This window comes from Jaculus jaculus, chromosome 1, assembly GCF_020740685.1.
Source record: "Jaculus jaculus isolate mJacJac1 chromosome 1, mJacJac1.mat.Y.cur, whole genome shotgun sequence".
Taxonomy (NCBI): Eukaryota; Metazoa; Chordata; class Mammalia; order Rodentia; family Dipodidae; genus Jaculus; species Jaculus jaculus.
Window position 1 is genome coordinate 30,471,532 of NC_059102.1, and position 21,657 is coordinate 30,493,188.

The window sequence follows — 21,657 nt, forward strand, 5'->3', positions numbered from 1 at the left end:
CTTTACAAACAAGTACCTTAATCACTAACCCATCCTTTAGCCAAGCTCTTCCTTTTTCTGCCAGATACTATTTATGGGGTGCTGAAATGTCATACCCATCAATAGCTAATTTCAGAATCACTTATTTCCATTTGAAACATCAACAAGCTCTGCCAACATATTTCATTCATTCATGATGTAACAGTTGCTTTCCTGATGTTTTCAGTGCTTGGGATTGAATCTATGGTTCTTCACATGCTAGTCAAGCACTTGATCACTTTCTTGACTGTATTTTTATAACTTGAAATTGGAATTGCATTGGCCAAGAAGGTAATGATTATATCTAAGGTAGAGGTAGGTTTTCTACAAGGTCAGAGAATATTTTAAAATCACAAACCATGATCGCAGATCACCTGCCTAGAATGCACAAGATGCTGAATTCCACTCTCCATACAACAAAAACAAGAAAAAGTCATAAACTGCGAGAATGACTTATCTTAGATATATCACCATGGCTATTCATTCAACCAGCTCAATCACCATCTAGCAGGTGAAGCAGGTAGAAACTGACCATAAGATTGCTTCCTTTCTAGCTATGACCAGTGTGGAACTTACCTGCTCGTTGGAACAGTGGAAGGAAATATCTTTATTATCAATGCCAACCCCTCAAGCTCATTTGAAATCATTGGATTTACGGGTATGATTTATCCATTACAAAATGCATTACTTTATTCAAAATAATTTAAGATTATTGAAATGGAATTATAGTGAAATAATTGTTTATGGCATATTTCTTTTAAAGAGTATTGCTTCCATTACAATTAAAATTTACTTAGAAGGCTTTCCACATTATGTTTAGAAGAATTTGAAGTATTAGAGTTGTCTGGAACATAATTGATGCTTTAAAATTGTATGAAATGGCTTAGCAGTTAAAGTACTTTCCTATGAAGCTTAAGGGTGGGGGATGGCTGGAGAGGCCCTCATGGGCTGTCCATGCAGCAGGCAGGCCTGAGAGACAGGGACCAGGGTGGGAATCAAAGCAAGGAAAAAATGTCAGTACATAGAGTTCCAGTCTGAAGAAGTTTACAGAGAATGAAATAGGATTACAAGGTTATTGTCAAGGGCAAAGCAAGTTGGAGAAAGGCTCTTGGCTGAAGATCAGGGCCTCTTGCAGGAAGAACAGAAGAACCAAAGAGGAAACAAGAAGAGAAAAAGAAGTGCTTGATAGTGCCTGGTCTGATAGGAGATTGAAGAATGGGCTCAAAAATACAGATAAGACCTGAGATTGACCCCTGCATCACATGAGTGCAGAGATAAGGAACTTGAGTTGGAATTTCTGTGAGATGTCCTCTTGTTAACAAAGGTGGAAGGCAAGCAATTGAATAATTTGGTGAGGACTGAGAAAGGGGGTAGCACTGTCCAGTGGAGGAGGTAAATGTGAAATGAACCCACTCCAGGCTTCAGGCATGCCATACTTTGTGATGGTCTTTCCAAGGAGCAAACTCAGAGTAGAGTGAATATCTACCACATCTGCAGTCCACTCACCACAGACTCAAAACACATGGATGTCTGAGCTAATCCAGTTTATCCAGAGTGAGGAAAATGATTGGAGTGTTTGTATAAGCGTCCAGAGCAGAGTGGAGATGAGAACTGTGGAGAAGGCAGAATCTGGGAGGCACTCTGTTGGGTAAGAAGCTGCGTCAAATCAAACGTTTTAGACTTTGACAGTCTAGGCATATACTCAGAAAAAAGTGCCCTATCATCTGTCATGTATGATTAAAGTTTCCTTTTAAAATCAGTACATAAATTTAGTAGGAGAGATTGTTGAATAGTATCTCTTACGACATCTTAATTGGAATGGTAAAGGATTCCTTAAACTTAACCACTGAAGGACCACTTGTGTGGTCTCTTTCTTCTTATTGTCAGAAGCATGCAAAGACATAGTGCAGATATCCACAGTGTCTCTTCCGGAAACAGACATAGTAGAAGTGCTGGTACTGTCCCCGCTTCCCGAGACAGGAAGAACCAGAATAGAAATATTCACTCTACCTAAAATACTAACAAAAGGTAAAGAAAATCAAATGCCTCCAGCCCTTCCTTCTTGGCCTTGAAATTATATTATATTATATTATATTATATTATATTATATTATTGCTCTCATTATTTTTAAGGGGGTTGTTTCATTTTTCTTCTTGTGACAGTATTCGTTTTCCTTAGATAGGAAGAGGTAAAACATTTGTGCATCTTTACAAATTAATATCTAATATGGCTGCTAAGCAATTTCAAATATGGACTTCCCTCTAGGCCTTGTAACTCATGAACCTGTCTTACTACCAGAGAAAAGGAACAGGATTGACTGCTATGTCCAATTGATCTATTATTTTGTGATAACTTTTGTATAGTAACTTAAAATATGTACAATTAAATCCATAGTTTATAGTACAGTTATGTTCACTGACACCATTATAAATAAAGTTTTCTGGCCAGGTGTGGTGATGCATGCCTTTAATTCCAGAACTTGGGAGGCTGAAATAGGATCTGTGAGTTTGAGGCAAGTCTGTGGCTACCAAGTGATCCCAGGTCTGCCTAGACTAGAGTAAGACCCCATATTGAGAGTGGGGTGGGGAAGAGAGAGAGAGAAAGCTTTCTGAATAAAATAATATGAGAAAACAGATACTTTCTTGGTCTTAGATGACAAATATAACTGGGTAGCACTATATAAAGGATTAAAAAATAAATCTCAAAATCCTTTTATGTTTCAATTGAGATTTTTCTACTCAGGCATGGTGACTTGTGTCTGAGGCTGAGACAGAAGACTGCTACAAGCTTGAGGCCAGCCCGGCATAGAGTGATTTCCAGATCATAAAAATATTGTAATGACATGTCTTTAAGCTAATTGATGACATTAAAGCCAACAAAAGATTGTTGAAGCCAGGTATGGTGGTACACTCAGGAGGCAGAGTTAGGAGGATTGTTGAGTTTGAGGCTAGACTAGGCTTTTGGAATGAATTTGAGGCCAGCCTGGGCTAGAGTGAGACCCTGCATAAAAAAAGATAAGACAACAACAGAAAAGATAGCTCATTATCAATCATAAGTACTTCTTCTGGAGACAACTTGTTCTAAAATCATTTTTATCACAGAATAGTCTCTATAATATTAACAAAGCATTTAAGACATTATTTTGCCTGTTATAACTTTTCATAATGATTTTTAAAACTAAAATCCATGTATACCACACCTGATCTCTCTTCTTCTCCTAATCTTATAGTTTATACATCTCTTACTGATGAAAGAGGAAGACTAAAAGATGAATTAATTCACAAGTTCCTGTATGAGATTGAGCACGTTGTGTCTTCTGCAGTCTTGGACTTTCAAAGCAACAAAATATATGGCTACTGTAGTCAAGTGCCGTACATCTGCAGCTATCCTATTCCTGACCATGTATGCAAATTTCAGCATGTCATAATTTATCATTAGTGATCAAGATTGACATTGTATTAATTAGACATGATCCTCTTGACTTCCTCAGTAGGATAATTCAATTGGAAAATGGCTTAATTATATTAACATCAAGCCAAATCTCACAGTCCATAGTTCTTATTGCATTCAGGTCTTGTAGCTCAGACCAGAATAGTCCATCAAGCTGTACTTACAGCACTGCAAGGTATCTCTTAGGCCAAGGTTTCAAATCCTCCCACAGTCCTCTTGAAAATCAGCTCCAAAAGGCCAAAGCCACACAGTCAGGTGTCTGGCAGCAATCCCACTCCTTGGTACCACTTTACTGTTGCAGTCCGGTTCGCATTGCTGGTAGAAATCACCCAATCAAGAGCAGCTTCTGGGGAAAAGAGTTTTATTTTGGCTTACAGGCTCGAGGGGAAGCTCCACGATGGCAAGGGAAAACGATAGTATGAGCAGAGGGTGGACATTACCACCTGGCCAACATAAGGTGGACCACAGCAACAGGAGGGTGTGCCAAACACTGGCATGGGGAAACTGGCTATAAAGCCCATAAGCCCGCACCCAACAATACACTCCCTCCAGGAGGCATTAATTCCCAAATCTCCATCAGCTGGGAACCAAGCATTCAGAACACCTAAGTTTATGGGGGACACCTGAATCAAACCACCACATAGATCTACATTACTGTTACTTGTTAATCCATCATAAAATACATTTGAGCAAATTCACATTTGTTCCACTGTTGTAGCCAGTTCCAAGTTGTTAAGAAGAACATTCAAGCTAGACACAGTTATGGAGGGGGGGTTCTTTCATGCTTACAGATCCAGGGAGTCCCATCCATGGCAGAAGAGGCTGCTTACTTCCATACATACAAGCAGAGAAAAAGTACAACAAAAACCCACCAGAGCACAAACCTGTTATCTTCACCTTTTGGCTGGAATTCAGATCTACCCCTAAACATTTGGCTGGACTCAGATGCACCCTAGTGATATGGTTCCTCTGGCTAGAATCTGCCTGCTAGGGGCTAAAGTTGTAAATTCAATTTTAATAAAACACCTGAGTTTATGGGACTACTCATTAAAATTTCCAAATTCTACCCCTAGCCCCCCAAAACTCATAATCATCTCACATTGTAAATTGCATTCAGTCCAGTTTCAAAGGTCTCCATAACCTTTACCCACTTCAAGATTGTTTCAAAGTCGCACCTGAGATTCAAGACAGTCTCTTAACTGTGAGTCCTGTAAAATAAAAACAAATTAAATATTTTCAACCCAGAATGACATAGAGTAAACATTTCTATTGCAATAAGGCATAACCAGGAGAGACTGGACCAATACAAAATCAATTACCATCAAGTAAAAATCAAACATCTGTAGTTCAGGTCTGACACTCATCACCAGTGACAGCAATCTATGGATTTTCAATTTTCATCACTCCAGCTGGGCTGAGTAGCTGGGGGAAAACTTCCATCCTGAGACAGCAGGGTTCCATGGTAGCTGTTGCACAGTACTGGTATATCCAAAACATCTTTGGACTGGTCCATCTTCAGCTCCATACATTGGCCTTAAATACAGGAATATCATCCTGCTTCACATGCTACATCTCAGCAGCAGCTCCTATTTAACTTCAGACAGTGGCCATATTGGGACATTGCACTGTTACACATACCACATCTCATCAGCAGCTCCTAGAACCACGTGCACTTTATGACCCACTTCCATGCATTTTTCATGCTTCCAAAACCAATGCAGCAACACAGCTATTTGTTAATTCAGGAAGGAAATAAATCTTGACCTTCAGACTTCAGAATTATTTCTTTCAGTCATCTCCTTTCAAAAGAGTTTGCATTTCTATCATTCAACCTTTCCTGGGTGGACATGACCCTTAGGCACCTTTCCATTGTTTCAGTGTAAAGCAGTTATTCCACTCTTAATTGTAAGTAATCTGTTTAACCATACCAGCTTTGGCAACCTAAAACCAATCTCTGTGCTAGTAACTTTAAACTTGCTTGAATTTTTCCAACTTTAAATCATACATCTTTCAGTTCTATACCTTCTGCCAAGCACACTATTACTTTTAAACTCAACCTTGATCAAATTCTTAGGGCTTGGCAAAAGAACACAGCTGCCCCTTATGCCAGTAGCCCAGTTCCAACAAAGTTCTCTGCTGTCTTTCCTTCCTCTTTGAAAGTTCATAAAACAATACAATTCTCTCTGCATTTAGCATTTTCAAACTCTTAGCAGGACAGCTGATAAAACTTGACTTACTGCTGTCCGAGGCTTCTGAAGTCCTAAGTACCAAGTTGCTACACATTCCTCCAGCACACAGATCCCGAAAGGCCAACATCCACGTGGTAAGGCTCATCATGCAGCAACACTCCAACTCTCTGGTACCATATTCTGCTGCAGTCAGTTCCAAGTTACTGGGATGAACTTCCAACCAGACGCAGTTATAGAGGAAGGGCTTTATTTCATACCTACAGACCCAGGAGAAGTTCCATCAATGGAGGAAGTAGTTGCTTACTTCCATAAGTCCAAACAAAGGGAAACAACTGTGACAAGCACAACACCAGCAGCAACCAAACACAAACCTGCCAGAGCACAAACCTGCTCTCTGCACCTTTTGTCTGGGATTCAGATCCAGCACAAACACACGTTCAAGCTGGACTCAGATCTGCACTCAGCGACACGCTTCCTCTAGCAGGAATCTGCCCGCTATAGGCTAAAGTTGAAATCTCGATTTTAATCACACTACCATAGCCACATTCACCATACTTGTATGATAAACATGCAGATGCTGTTCTGTTGGTTTCTTGCCTTTAAAAAAATCTAGCATTTGATCCATTCCATAGATGCCAATAGCTGTAGGAGAGATGACTTTCAGTGGAACTTTACACTTATGTTCTAACTAAAGTTGTGTGAGATAATTAAATTACACTTCCAGCATGTTTTTACCACTCACTCTGCAAACTTACATATTGTGTTTCCCACTGCACACACTAGCCCAGAGTCCAACTGCTTACGCCCTCTGGCAACTCAGTGTCCCACTGATGGTTGTCTCATCAGAACCCTCTACCTCCCTGCTTCTCTGATCAATGTTTAGTCAATATTCTCTAACTGCTTCTCTCCCAGCATAGCTGGTATTAGACTCAGACATTAAGAAAAAAGAACTGGTCTGTGGCAAGTTGTGTTTCGATTCAAGCATTGTGAAGGAAATAATACTTGAACTGGACTTTGAAGGATGATGCTGAGTAGGGAAGTAGAGAAGGACTGGTGGAGATGGAGTCAGCAAGGAGACTGGGGGCCACATTACCCAGACCATCTGTATAATTCAACTTAGTGATCCTTACTAGACTCATTCACACACAACCCTCTCCCCCGCCCCCACACCAGAAGCATAATGCCAGACAAAAAGAAGGCTTGGAATTAAGAAGGCATGAGATACGTAGGGGAATAGTAATGACTCTATTTTTACTTGTGTATAAGGATGTATGAAATGGTTGGTAAAAATAAAGATTGTCAGGGCAGGCTGGGATTCTTACTAGCAGAATGGCATATAAAGGTGGCTCCTGGGTCAAGCTGTATCTCAGTGGTCAGAGTGCTTGCCTGTAATGACAGTGCCCTGAGCTTGACCTGAAAAAACAATGTTCCTCAGGGGCAAAAACAAACCTTTATTTGCAAATAAAGATGAGCTTCGTAGTGTAAACCCAAGTAACTCCTTTACCCCATACTGGTTTATTTTCAAGAATGGCATTCTTGTATTTGAACCTGACTATGTATGTGATGCATACTGCAAACGTAAAAATTGCTGATCACCTAATCTTTTCCATAATGTGCTCCTCCTTTTCTTTGATTGTCAGGGTCAGGCTGGTATTTGCATACTTAAGCCATGCCAAAAAGTGCAAAGCAGACAGTACGGGCCTGGAATAATCAGTATGTCTTCACATGGATTATGGCTCCTAACAGCAGCTAAATGCGGATTTCTGTGTGTCCGAGATACTTACACTTTAGTAAGCTCCTTTTAAAAATAAATGTGATTATATGTAGCAAAAGCACTTAGAAATCAGAAATGGATTAAGTAAATAGACTCAACCTTTTTTTAAGTAACTGATAATATTAATGATTTTAAATGCTGCCCTCTGGCTTGGAGGGACTCTGGCTTTTTTTTGCCATTGCCCCACTTAACCCATCACAAGATTCTGGAAGAGAAGGGGGCAGGAAATGCCATTTAAGCCCTTCTCAATCCTTGCAGTCAAAGCACCATCAACACTAGCATTTCTGGTGTCCATTGTTCAGAGTTGCTTCTCCCCACTGGTTGGAAGATCCCTTCCTAGATCTGGAGGCCACATTACCCTATATAACTCAACTTAGCCAGGTTTCTACACCCCTCTCCACATACCCAAATAATCACTTCCACCCATATGACCCTCCCGCAGGTCCATAAAAACCAGAGTCTTTAGCACATGTCAGATCCTTTTCTTTACATCTACCAGAAAGCATATTTGGACAAATGTGACTGTTCCATAGGGAAATTATTCTATCACATATGGACAGAACCTCATAGAGGAACTTACTCACAGCAACACTGCAGAAACAACCTAATCTTCACCCACAGATGAATAGACAAATAAGTATATTATGGTACAAAATAATACATAAAATATGTAATATCATGCAACTATGATACCAAATGAGGAGATGTATATGTAACAATTTAAAAAAATTAGATAGGTAAAGCTATGCTATAGCCTATGTGGACAAAATTGTATTTGCAGCTGGCCGTGGTGGCGCACGCCTTTAATACCAGCACTCAGGAGGCAGAGGTAGGCTTGCCATGAGACTACCAGGGTAGAAGGCCACCCTGAGACTACATAGTGAATTCCAGGTCAGCCTGGGCTAGAGAAAGACCCTACCTCAAAAAAAAAAAAAAAAAAAGCTGTATTTGCATAAGATCTGTTGGTGTATACATAAAGTTTCTACAAGATTATCAAGGGCACTATTTCTACTAGTTATGATGAGATACTGAGACATGGGGACAGGAGAGATTCCCTTTGAAGCTGTTTGATAACTTTTGAGTTTTGAACTATTTGGATGTATTGCCTTGAGAGTTGTTAAATACTGGGCTGGGCTTTGTGAACACCCTGGTGAGGCCTTCCTCGGAGAAGATGTTCTCTGTGCTCTGGCACAGTGCACTGCCTGTTCAGAAGGGTAAATGCAGGGATGCTGGAGGACCAAAGTGACAGCAATCACCGTGTTTAGTGGAGGAGCTTAAACTGTCACCCAGTGGGCCATATTGGTGATGGGTCTGTTTAGCTTGCTACATTGGCTTAATGAAATCCCCCCAGGACATGCTATCCTCCTTCTTCATGTTTCTTGTCACTTTTTCTCATCCCACTCAGTTGCCTTGAACATGTGTGGATCCTGCCTGATTCTTTTTTGCTGTTGTTGTTATTGTTTTGGTTTTTTGGAAGTAGGGTCTCACTAGGATCTCACTCTGGTCCAGGCTGACCTGGAATTAACTATGTAGTCTCAGGGTGGCCTCGAACTCATAGCAATCTTCCTATCTCTGCCTCCCTAGTGCTGGGATTAAAGGCATGCACCACCACGCCCAGCTCTCTGCCTGATTCTTGAAGGCCTCTGAATTTTGCTTGCTCAGGGCCCCTTTCCAACTGCACAGACATCACTTATTTGTGTCTGACACCTGGTTTAGTCAGCAATAATCCCTCTCCTTCCACACTACACAAAGTAGTGAGAAAATATATCAATATGGGTTTGAACTAGAGGTTTTTAAGTGCTATGTATTACTAAGAGCTACTACCATGCCAAGTGAAATACTGCTAGCAAGTAGGAAAAGATACCTACAAGTAAAAGTGCATGTAGCTGTGTTAGGATACCCATGGCAGAGGATTACATTATTAATTTATCCACTTTGTTCCCAAAACTATTGAGGAAACATTTGCTCGGTGTCGGAGTCATTCACACCAGGGACATGGGATTCAGTCCATGACAATATCAATGGATGGACAAAATGTTCTGGTGAATGGGAAAGGTGACGGCACCCTTGTCTACCTAAAATGGAAGTACGTACAGTAAACAGTAAGCTACCTCATGTATGATGCTTTAAAATATAGATCTTATTGGAATTTGGGCCACTAACACTAGGAGATAGCTGTTACTGAAAAGATGGACTGTTATAGATCTGAGGAGAGAGGTCACACCACGCTATAGAGACCATATGGGATGGTGCCAGGGTGGGTGAAGGGGCTGGGGGAGTGGGAAGAAATTAGGATGGGCTACATTGCATAAGATCATCAGGTTCTGGGGCACAGGAGTCGTGCCTAGTTGTCTGGAACTTGAGGCTTAAGGCAGGAAAACAATGGTCCTGAATATGAAAACCTTTCTAAGGAGGTGGCTGGGATATGGCCTCTGGATTACTGGGTTACTTTTGAAAGAATGCTCCAGGAGAAATTGTTAATCTCTCTAGGAATGACTAGCCCTGGGAGAGATATTCCCTCAGGACAAAAAAGCACAGATAGCTGGGTGTGGTGACGCACATCTTTAATCGCAACACTGCCGAGAGTTCAAGGCCGCCCTGAGACTACAGAGTGAATTCCATGTCAGCCTGAGCTACAGGGAGACCCTGCCTCAAAAAACTAAGAAAATAAAATAAAGGCACAGAAAATATGCACTAAGGTGATCAATCCCACTCCTATAGCAACTGCTAGAGGAGCAGAAGGAATAAAGACAACCGTGAGCATTAGACTTTAAAAGCTCCTATTTAACCCCAAGAACTATGGCACATGCGTTGTATGTGTGTTATATGTATGTTCACTTTTATAGATCTGCTTAAAAGATAGTAAATTAGCACACTTTTAGTCTCAGCACTCAGGAGGCTGAGATAGGAAGAAAGCTGTGAGTCTGAGGTCAGCTTGGGCTAGAGTGAGACCCTATCTTGAAAAAGCTAAAACAGATTTATTAAATTATTCAGATTAAGTTTGTTTAGACTAAAATAAGATATGAAATAAACAAACCCTACCCTAACATGCAGATAATAGCAGGGCTTTAGAGAGTGTGAAGGTGACCCAGGATGACAGCCCAGATTTTGTATGCTGTCTTGTTCCACATGCTGATAGGCACAAATCACCAGTGTGAAGTGCATTTTAACACTACTATTTCCTGGTGCCTCCTGTGACTCAAAAAGCAATAAAACTTAAGTGTTTTGGCTGGGAAGATGGCTCAGCAATTAAAGGCTCTTGCTTGCAAAGCCTGCTGGCCAGGATTCACCCAAGTAAAGCAGAGGCACAAAGTGGAGCAAATGTTTGGTGTTAGTTTGCAGTGGCAAGAGGCCCCCGTGTGCTCATTCACATATGAAAACAGAGAGAAAAAGAGAGAGGGAGGGAGAGGGAAACAAAAAGATTTTGAAAACTTACCCTTCTTGATAATGGTATGAGAATTTTCAATATTTGAAGATTTTATATTATAACAATTTGGTAACTGCTTATTTCAAAGTCTCACTTGAAATATCATCCACGCCTATTTTTATACCATTCAGGAATCCTGAGTAAAATCTAAACTTGTATTTATTAAATAGGCCCCAATATACCCTTTATAAGCAGTAAGGAAATAACATCACAGGCTATAGCAAAAAAATGCAGGAGCCCTATATGTAGAAGGAAGAACACTTCCATCCATCGGTTACTTCCATGCTTAACAAAGCTGTATTTGAAACCAAGGCCTATGAGCCTATGGTCTTTGGCATCTATAATGATGTTATTCAAGGGGGCAAAGGGCCTGTAATTTCTATGAACTTGTTAGAAATGATTTTGCGGGGGCCTCATCCAGACTTTGTGCTTTGGAATGTCTGCAGATAAGCCTAGGAATATGTTTTCCCAAGCTCTCACAGTAATGCTAACCAGTCCCCAAAGATATCCCAGGGTGTTGCACAGAAGTAGCCCTATGAGGTGGACCATAGAGGCTGAGTGCTATAAAGAGCTCAAGCATATGAAACAGCTCGATATCTGGTGCATTCTGGGGCTCCATGGGAACAGTGGTCCTTCTTTAAAGTGACTAAAGGCCATGCTGGCTATGAATACAAGGCAACATGAGGAGAGATCATCCTAGAAAAGCAATGAGTCTTGTTTTGGAGCCCATGAAAGGATTCTTCTAGAAGTCAAGGCCTAATAACTTAAGGGCACTGTGGAGCATTGTCCTCATATTTCTTTGTGTAGATATCTGGAATTACTAAATGCAATTTTTATTATGATTTTATAGCTTTCTTTCTTTCTTTTTCCTTCCTTCCTTCCTTCCTTCCTTCCTTCCTTCCTTCCTTCCTTCCTTCCTTCCTTCCTTCCTTTCTTTCTTTTAATTAATGTAGGCGACTTGGAGCAAACTTTGCAAATGAAAACATTGAACATTGCCAGAAACTAGTAACTGCTTTGGTCAGCACAATGCAGACGGAGACTGAATACTTATCTTCATTAGTGCACGCAGATGTGGAAAGTGATGCTGAACATCCCGCTGAGACTGACGTAACTGGCTTGCTTGCTCTTTTTTTTTTTTTTTTAATAAATCATACAGAATCATGTTGTTTTCTTTAAGTACATATTTAATAATGATTTTTTTCAAATAGAATATAAACTACATCTGAAAGAAAACATACAGTTTTTTTCAAAGTGGTCAAAAACATTACATATCAGGTCTTATTTAGACCATAGTGTAAGATCTGGACTTGCTCAAAAAAAAAAAAAATCTTTTACTAATACTAGTGGTTGTTCAAAACGATCTCTTTCTCTCTTTTTGTGTATGTGTATGCACGTGTGGTGTGCATGCATGTGAGTATATATGGGTGGGTAGGTGGAAGCAAGTATTTATGAATGCATTCCTGTAGAAGCCAGAAGTCATCACTAGGGACAATCGCTCTCCGCTTTATTTTCTGAGAGACCACACCCTGCTTTTACATAGGTTTTGGAGACCTGAACTGAAGTTTTCATGCTTACATGCTTTCACTCACCCCAAACTATCTCTCTATACTTTCATGCCATGTTCACAATTTAAGAAGTCAAGTCTCTGGCTAGAAAAAATAAAAATAAAAACACTCATTCACTCAACAAATCTTTATTGGCACCTCAAAATGTTAGGATAGATATAACCTAAAATGAACAAGAGAGAAATTAATGTTGTTATGGTGTTTGCATTCTAAAGGGGCTGATGGTATGCAGAGAGCTGGATAAAAAAAAAAAGTTAAATACATAAGGAAAGGTGTTGTTTAGTGAATAAAATATTATAAAACAAATTTGAATAAAGACACATTAATGAAAAATGACATAACAGCCTCTCCGTAAACTGAGATATGAACCAAAAGAGCGCAGAGTCTTGTAAAGACTTACAGTGGTGAGCACAAAAGAGCTCGGAGTCCAGGGGCAAAGGGCTTGGCCCACACGTGAGGACTTAGCGCAGCTGTGTGCACTTGAAGTAGGCAGAAAAGAAGTCCTCGAGGTAGGAAAGAAATAGGGAAAGACAGGCTTTATAAACAGGGAGAGCTTCTGGTTTTATTTTGATGTGATAAGGATATCTTGAAGTGTTCTCAGCAGAGGCTTAGTAAGACCACATTTCTCATTTTGACCTGGTCACTTGCTGCTGAGTGGCGAATGTTTCCAGTAGGGGATGGAGTAGGCTCAGGGAGACAATTTAGGAGGCTGTGATAGAGGTGCAGGTGACAGTGATGGGGTGATGGAGAATGGGGGCTGGGGAGGAGACAAACGGTGGGTTCCAGGTTGATTCCAGAAGTAAAATGGGTAGAACTTTCCAAGGGGTAGACATGGAGCAGAATAGAGTCAAGGACGACTTGTATCAACTTGGGGAGATGTGAACAAACATCTGTTCACCCCAAATAGGGCACTAGCAATAGATCAAAGAAACAGTCATAGTAAAGTCCAACTTGGTGAGCCAGTGAGTTTCTTGGAGGTCACTTACAGAAGCACATGGGTGACTCAAAGGCAGCTGCATGACAGAAAAAGCCCATGGCAACCTCAGTAGCATGACATGGAAACTACACCTCTGGAGCTAACTGCAAGCTTGTAGGCCATCTGCCTGGTCCAAGTCTCTCCACCAGCAGTTATCCACTGCTTCCATAATGGGGCGGGGGGGTGCATCTTATAAGTTTCAGCTTTCTCCAGCCTTCCTCAACCACCTGAGTCTCATAAGACTCCCACCTTGAGTCCAGGAGGGAATGTTTCTGGTCAGATGAACTGGCCACACAACCCTTAAAGACTCCTCTTAACAGCTGTGTAGTTGGCACCGTGTGTGGGATTGGGGGACTGTCAGGGTGCCAGCAGCTCACAGGGACAAAGCCAGATCTGAAGTCAGTTTTCCCCAGGCTGGGCTTGAAAACCTGTTCAACATCCAAGTATAAATACCAGCCAGTCCAGTGGATAGATGAACCTTGTGTTTTGGGGAGAGATGAGGACTGGACATGTTGAATTGAAAATCAAAGGCACTATGGCCATACCACCCTGAAGGTGCCTGATCTTGTCTGAAAGTTAAGGGCAGGTGAATTGAATTCAAAGGCACAAAACTAGGGAAGGTCATGATGCGTGAATAAATGTAGAGAAGCAGAGGGACCGGGTGAGGACTACTTCTAGAGAGCCACAGGGAGATGGGGGAATGTAAACTCTTCCAGGAGAAGGGAACAAATAATATCCTAAGCACAAATGGCACACAGCCCTTGCTGGGCAGGAGCACCTGGTCCAGTCACAGGAAAGAAGCAAGCGTCATCCAGCTATGGTGTGAGCTGTGTGATCATTTCTTCTTTCTCAATTACTTAGTCACTTGCAAAGTAGCAGTTAGGTTGAAACAGAGAAGCAGTTTTACTTCATATCAAGTCATTTTACTCTACTTTAGAATTGTTTTATTCCTGTGATAAGGACAGGCTCAAAGGAATTGAATTAATAAAAGGTTACACTTTGGGCAGACAAATGTCTGGGTTTTTTAATTTATTTATTTGCAAGCAGTGAGAAACAGACACATACAGAGACAGAGGAGAGAGAGAGAGAGACTGGGCATGCCAGGGCCTCTAGCCACTGCAAACAAACTCCAGATACATACACCACTTTGTGCATCTGGCTTTATGTAGGTACTGGGGAACTGAACCTAGGTTGTTAGGCTTTGCAGGCAAGTGCCTTAACTGCTGAGCCATCTCTCCAGCCCCGGTGTTATTTTTTAAACACAATGTGAAGGGATTCAGTGCAGCGATGTGAAGAGAGGTGGGAGGAGAACTTGATGAATTTTAAAGAATTATCTGTCTCTTTCTAAGCTCTCTGGGAATAAGTTAAATTATGACTCATCACAAGAGGAATTAGCCACCCCTCTTTCGAAGAAGGAACTTTCCTGGATGGATCAAAAGAGCCAAGAGGTATGTATAAAATGTGGGAAAGGTTTGAAATAATGTTCTGTGGTATGCCAATTAGGTATGAAATAATGCCCTGTGGTGTGCCAACTAGATATGGAAAATAGAAGAAAATTATAAGATTGAATGAGACATTTTTTGGCAGTGTATTACATTGTACAAGTAACTTTCCTGAGAGTAAATATACACCTAAACCCAGCCCAGTCTTTTAGATTATTTAGACAAGCTTTAAGAATTGTACTTAAGGGCTGGAGAGATGGCTCAGCAATTAAAGGCACTTGCTAGCAAAGCCTGAAGGCCCAGGTTTGATTCTTCATTGCCCACATAAAGCAAGATGCACAAAGTAGCCATGCATCTGAAGTTTGCTTACAGTGGCAGGAGGCTCTGATGTGCCTATTCCCACCGCCTCCCCATCTCTCTCTCCTTGCAAGTAAATAACATATTTTTTTCAAAAAAGAATCATACTGGGCTGGAGAGATGGCTTAGTGGTTAAGCACTTGCCTGTGAAGCCTAAGGACTCCCGTCCAAGGCTCAATTCCCCAGGACCTATGTTAGCCAGATGCACAAGGGGGCGCACATGTCTAGAGTTTGTTTGCAGTGGCTGGAGGTCCTGGTGTGCCCATTCTCTCTCTCTCTCTCTGTTGCTCTCAAATAAATACATAAAAATAAAAAATATTTTAAAAAGAACCATACTTAGGGGCTAGAGAGATGGTTTCGTGGTTAAGGCATTTGCCTGCAAAGCCAAAGGACCTTGGTTCAATTCCCCAGGACCCACGTAAGCCAGATACACAAGGTGGCACATGCATCTGGAGTTCATTTGCTATGGCTGCAGGCCCTGGTGTGCCCATTCTTCCCCCCCTCAAATAAATAAATAAATAATATAAAATAAAAGAATTAATCATACTCAGGTTCACATAAAGTCCAATTTAAGTATCCAGTGAAGCCAAGGCAAGAAATGAGCTGTAATGCCCCATTGTGGAGTGAGTTTTGAGGGAACAGAAGAAGAGAGAGAGGTCGTGGCTTAAGATGACAAGAGGGTGACACAGGAGGCAGACTAATGGCAACTCACGTCTGAACTCTACCTGGCGACTTAGTTCACCAAGGGCACATTCATTTTCCTTCAGTTATTCAACTATTGAGTCTTTCATTCGTTATTTTCTTCCCACTGGCTATGTAATTAACATGAGTTTCAGGTTGCCTCAGTGGTCATTTATGAATACCATTAGATTTAATCAATCTTACTTCAAAACTATTTTAGGGCTGGAGAGATTGCTTAGTGGTTAAGGCACTTGCCTTAAAAGCCAAAGGACCCATGTTCCATTCCCCAGGACCCACATAAGCCAGATGCACAAGGTGGCACATGTGCCTGGAATTCATTTGCAGTGGCTGAAGGCTTCCCCGGCCAGCGAGGAGTTGAACAAGGACCCAAGGGGAAGTTAACTGGAATGGGAGAAGGCAAACAGACACAAGAAGGAGACCATGCTAGTTGTTTGTAAAGGCCTCGAGATTTATTCAGGCAGACATAGCTTATATATAGAAGACAGAACTTTTTTGACAATGCTTACATGCCTAAGATCAGTTTAACCAGGGTCGTATGTTAATCCCTCTATCAGGCGCCCACTGCACCTAGGCTGTATACTAAACAATGCCTTAGAATCAGGCACTCACTTTATCTAGGCTGCATACTAAACAATGCTTTAGGATCAGGAGCTTACTCTATCTAGGCTGTATACGAAACAATGCTTTAGGATCAGGAGATTAGGAGATTAGAGATCACCCTAGCTTCCAAGGTCAAAGAGCAGCTACAGATCATGAGATCTCCTTTGTATTAAGAGACAAGAGAACACCCTTAGTTCCCAAGGTCAAAGAGCAGCTGCAGCTCCTGACAGAAGGCCCTGGTGCTCTCATTCTCTTTCTCTCTCAAAGAGAAATGCTATCAATGTGGGTATCAAAGGATCTGCCATCTTTCCCTGTCATTTTCTCTTGCTCTGTTAAGTGATATATTTGCTCCATTTTAGGCCATCAAAAATGAGGTTACACTGTTTTCAAATATAAGGAAGGAGATAAAGACCAGAATCAAAGAACTTACAAAAACTGTAAGTGTTGTGATTGTTATGCTTAGATGCATCAGTCCTCCATCTAAAATTACTTTTGAATTTCATTTTGCTTAACACAATGTCATGAGGAGATTATTTTATTTTCATGTAAGACCTGAGTCATTATTCAGGTCAGTTGCTCTGTTCTCTCTTTTCTTGGTCACCAAGAACAGGGCTGCTAGAGACCCTGCCATCTTCAACACATGCCTCCCAAGGTTTCCTTTCTCAGTCTTATCCCATTCAGGTGGCAAAGAAAAAGAGCATGGGGTGTATCTAAGACAAATCTAGAGGTAGTTATTATAATTAGATAAGACTGATATTTTACAGAATATAAAATTACATAAGTGATATTTCATATAGTTTATCCTACAAAAATGGTTGAGGCAGTGATTCAACCTATAGGTAATATATTCTATCTTACATCTTAACTTTTAATAACATGCCTATTTAAATGTAAAACTAAAGTTGAAGCATGGTCTAGGATATTCTTTTCTTTATAGCATTTGCCCTTTGCATCTGGCTTTAAAAATCCTTCCAAAATCTGGGCATGAGGGGCTAGAGAGTTGGCTTACTGGTTAAGATGTTTGCCTGCAAAACCAAAGGATTAGGGTTTGATTCTCCAGGACCCACTTAAGCCAGATGCACAAGGGGGCACATGCATCTGGAGCTCATTTGCAGTGGCTGGAGGCCCTGACGTGCCCATTCTTTTTCTTTCTCTCTCTCTCCCTCTCAAATAAATAAAATATATTTTAAAATATAAAAAATATATTTTTAAAAAGCTGAGCATGAAATGTATGCCTGTGGCTCCATCTGCTCTGGAGCCTAAGGGAGGAGGATCACTTGTGCTCAGGAGCTGGAGATCAGTCTAGTCAACATGGTGAAATACTGTCTAAAAACTAAAAGTAAAAACCTTCCCAAGTTTCACATATCTTCCTCTAATATCCTTGTATTACTCCTGCATTTTACTTTTGTGAATATAATAAAGTATGTATCTAAGTTACTTTTTTCAGATAAATATCCATCCTTACCCCCGTGCTTTATAAATTGAACTTGTCACCCTTTTTCCACAGATTTGCAGGGTCTCTTTTTTGCAAGGGAGTGCTGATCTTTACCTGAACCAATATCAAATTATTTGGTTATTAGAGCTGTTTAATGTATTTTTGCATACTGAGATTACTCCTCCCTTTGCTATTCTTAAAAAAAATTTTTTGTGGACATTAACTTTGCCATTTGAATTTTAAAACCAGCTTGTGACAAGCATACATGTTCCTGTGGTGTTTGCTATTGGATGAATGAGCTCTAAAAGGTCAAACTTTAAAACTTCAATAACCACAATAAGTCTGTAACTGATCCTTTACTCAGCAGCACATTTAGATAAATGGACCACCTATTTTTATTGACTATTGTCTGAAAGAGACTAAGAAAACCATTTCTTTAAAGATCAGTTCTTGAGTTATCATCCTTTCTTATTTCAAAATTCAGATTACGAAGATGATGGAAGACAATGAAGAATTAAATAATATAGCAAAATTGGGGCAACATGAATTTAGCCTGGACCTTGATGAGCTGGAAAGGCTTCATGATGAGAGTGAAGAGGAGGTGGCAAAGGTATGAGGACCCAAGCAGACAATGAAAACCTGGTACAGAGACAGACTCTTCCCACCTAAGTTTCCCTTGTGCTGTATTTTGCCTGGGCTCTGGGCTTTGGGAAAAACATTAGCCCTGGATTAGCAGCTGGCACCATGAACCCAGGTGGCTTTCAGCATGTTTGGGGACAGAACATTAGACCCTAGAAAGAGTCAGCTGTACCTCTCAGTAAGGGATCCCAATGCTAAAGATCCTGAGTTACTGGCCAGCTCCAGTCAGGGTCCCAACAATAGAGAAAAAAAACAAACTCAAGAATAGCTATCTGGACACTAACCTGTTGGTCAAAGGGCTGGACCAGTGGAGCAAGGAGGTCTGAACACACTGGGGACTCAGGCAGTTCTGACAATGGTTCACCATTAATTCAATGGGTCATAATCAAAAAGAAATAAAATACAAATTAAACATAGTCATGAAATGTATATTAAAGTCGTTATATTAGAAGATGAATAAAGCATAAATAAAAAATGTAATAGGGAGGGAAAGATAGCTCAAGTGGATAAAATGCTTTCCTTGTAGGCATGAGGACCTGAGTTTGATCCCCAATACCCATGTAAAAAAAAAAAACAAACCCTAGAATGGCAACACATGCCTGTAATTTCAGTGCTGGGGAGGTGGAGATAGGCAAATTCCTAGAGCTCACTGGCTAGCCAGTCTAGCCTAATTAGTAAGTACCAGGACAATGAGAGACCTCATCTCAAAAAACCAGACCCAGGATTGACCTCTGGTTTCTCCACACAAGCATGCACATGCACACATGTACTCACATACATATAAGCACATATGTTCCCACATGCACATGAACATGCACACACACACATGCACCTCATGTATGCACTTACAAGAGTAAAACAATTTTAGGATCTGAAAGATTATTTATAGGTAGTTTGCTAATCCTGCCATAAAAGGGAAATGCAGCAAAAGTTCTGGAAAGAGTTCAAAAGACTATGGATGGTTGGGTTCCCCTCTCATACCAGGTCTTTTGGCAGACTCTTGCAGAGGGACACTTACCTACATGTAGATGACAGCAGCAAATAAAACTAATTGAAGTAACACATATGCCTCTAAGTGTAAAAAATAAGTAGTAGGAATTCTTTTTATTTTAGACATAAATAACTAGAGAATTAAGTCGATTCCCAACAGAGGCCACAAACTGGCACTTTAATATAAATTGGCCAGAGTGTGAAGCCAGCATTCAGTTATCAGTTATGTATTGTGTAAGTATGAATTGCAAACCCCTCTGACAAAATAGCAGGCATGATGCATGGTCTCATTTCCCTTGAGTCTGTGGGTACCAGTCAGCCTGTTGACCACAGTGAGGAATCTGTCCACACTTTGTGTGTGTGTTGGGACTCCAGTCGTGAAGGCAGGGAATGCAAGCTTCCTCAGAGATTAGGCTGGGCCCCAGGCATTCACTCCAGTGAAGGGCTGCTCATAGCGCTGGTGGAAGACAGTCCAGTCCTCCCAGTAAGTGTTCAGCTCTGACGAGTCGGGGCGTTTACAAATGGTTTTTTTTCTAAGCAGCCACATTTTCATTTTGCCTTTCCCCTTCATTTGTTCTTTTCAAGATAAGAAAGGATGCAGAGATGTATAACTTAGCCAAGAGCTACTTGACAGAGATCATCAAGGAAGAGTGCTGGAACTCCATGGCTGTGAAGGGTCGTGCACTGAAGGTAACAGGCACTTGAGTCTTGACCGATGACAACATTCATTGAATGTTACATGGCATAATGCTTCCAAAAGAGAAAATCCAGGCTGGAGAGATGGCTTAGCAGTTAAGGAGCACGCCTGCAAAGCCAAAGGACCCAAGTTTGATTCTTGCATGCATCTGGAGTTCATTTGCAGTGGCTCAAGGCCCTGGCATGCCCATTTCCTCTATCTATCTATCTATCTATCTATCTATCTATCTATCTGTCTGTCTGTCTGTCTGTCTGTCTGTCTGTCTGTCTGTCTATCTATCTATCTATCATTTATCTATCTATCTATCTATCATCTATCTATCATTGATCTATCTTACTTTCTCTCTCTGCCTTAAATAGATAAAATTAAAAAATCCACACACAGCAAAGTATTCAACGCATACCTTGCTACTTGCCACACTGCACCCCACCTAGATGTCACCTTTTAATTCATTTTTCTCTCTGCCCAGTCTCCATGTGCTTCTAAACCAGCATCATTTCAGGTTGATTTCCACACCTCTTCTGTCTTCTGTGAAGCTCTTTGTGTCTGGGTCTTAATATCTGTCTACTCCCCAAAGTCATCTTACTCGTGTTCCACACAGGCTAAAAATATAAGCAATATTGTTTGCATTTACACCTCTACCTCCGTTCACATGTCCTGAGGAGTTCTTTTCATTCTCTCCTGTATATACAATAACCAACCATTTAGGTTTAAGCCTGTGGTCTCCGGTAACTATCAACGGCACATTTTTTTTTTTTTTTGCCAAATATTTCACTCCCCCTTCACCTCATTTGGATTATTGATTTGAGTGACTGAGTATTGCTCTAGGACAGGCTTTTCTAAGAATGGCACATTTTAGGTGGGTAATTCTTTGTTTCAGGGGCTGTCATAGGCATTACAGGACGCTTTGCAATATCCTTAGCTTCTGTCTACTACACAATAACATTCCCCCAACAAACACCAGTATCAGCAATAAGAAAAAGTCCCCAGATGCTGCCAGATGTCTGGGAGGGTGAGAGTGGGCAAAATCATTTCTACTTGAGAACCATTGTACTAGAATTAAATCATTCAGAAAAGCACAGTATTATTTTTATTTTGCATGTGTATGTGTGTGCGTGTGTGTGTGTGTTTGTATGCATGTGAGCATACATGTGTAGGTTGTTGTACATGCCTGTGAACATTCATGTGCAAGCCAGAGGTGTTGAACATCTTCCTCAATCACTCTCCACCTTATTTTTTAATATGTTGTTTGTTTATGTATTTGAGAGAGAAAGATAGAGTCAGAGAATGGGTATGCCAGGGCTCCTAGCCACTACAAATGAACTCCAGACACATGTGCTACCTTGTGCATCTGGCTTTACGTGGGTACTGGGGAATCTAACTGGGGTCCTTTGAC

The 21,657-nt window shown here is 40.9% G+C and overlaps 1 protein-coding gene across 1 annotated transcript in view; it reads left to right on the forward strand.

Annotated features, from left to right (window-relative positions):
- Cfap43 (cilia and flagella associated protein 43) overlaps positions 1-21,657 on the forward strand; it is a 105,765-nt gene that overhangs the window by 48,701 nt on the left and 35,407 nt on the right. Inside the window, exons 12-21 of the mRNA XM_045161221.1 lie at positions 573-676; positions 1,906-2,046; positions 3,248-3,420; positions 7,298-7,447; positions 9,387-9,517; positions 11,812-11,965; positions 14,749-14,847; positions 16,860-16,937; positions 18,420-18,545; positions 20,150-20,254. Coding sequence (XP_045017156.1) covers positions 573-676; positions 1,906-2,046; positions 3,248-3,420; positions 7,298-7,447; positions 9,387-9,517; positions 11,812-11,965; positions 14,749-14,847; positions 16,860-16,937; positions 18,420-18,545; positions 20,150-20,254 — 1,261 coding nt within the window. The remainder of the gene's footprint in view (positions 1-572; positions 677-1,905; positions 2,047-3,247; positions 3,421-7,297; positions 7,448-9,386; positions 9,518-11,811; positions 11,966-14,748; positions 14,848-16,859; positions 16,938-18,419; positions 18,546-20,149; positions 20,255-21,657) is intronic.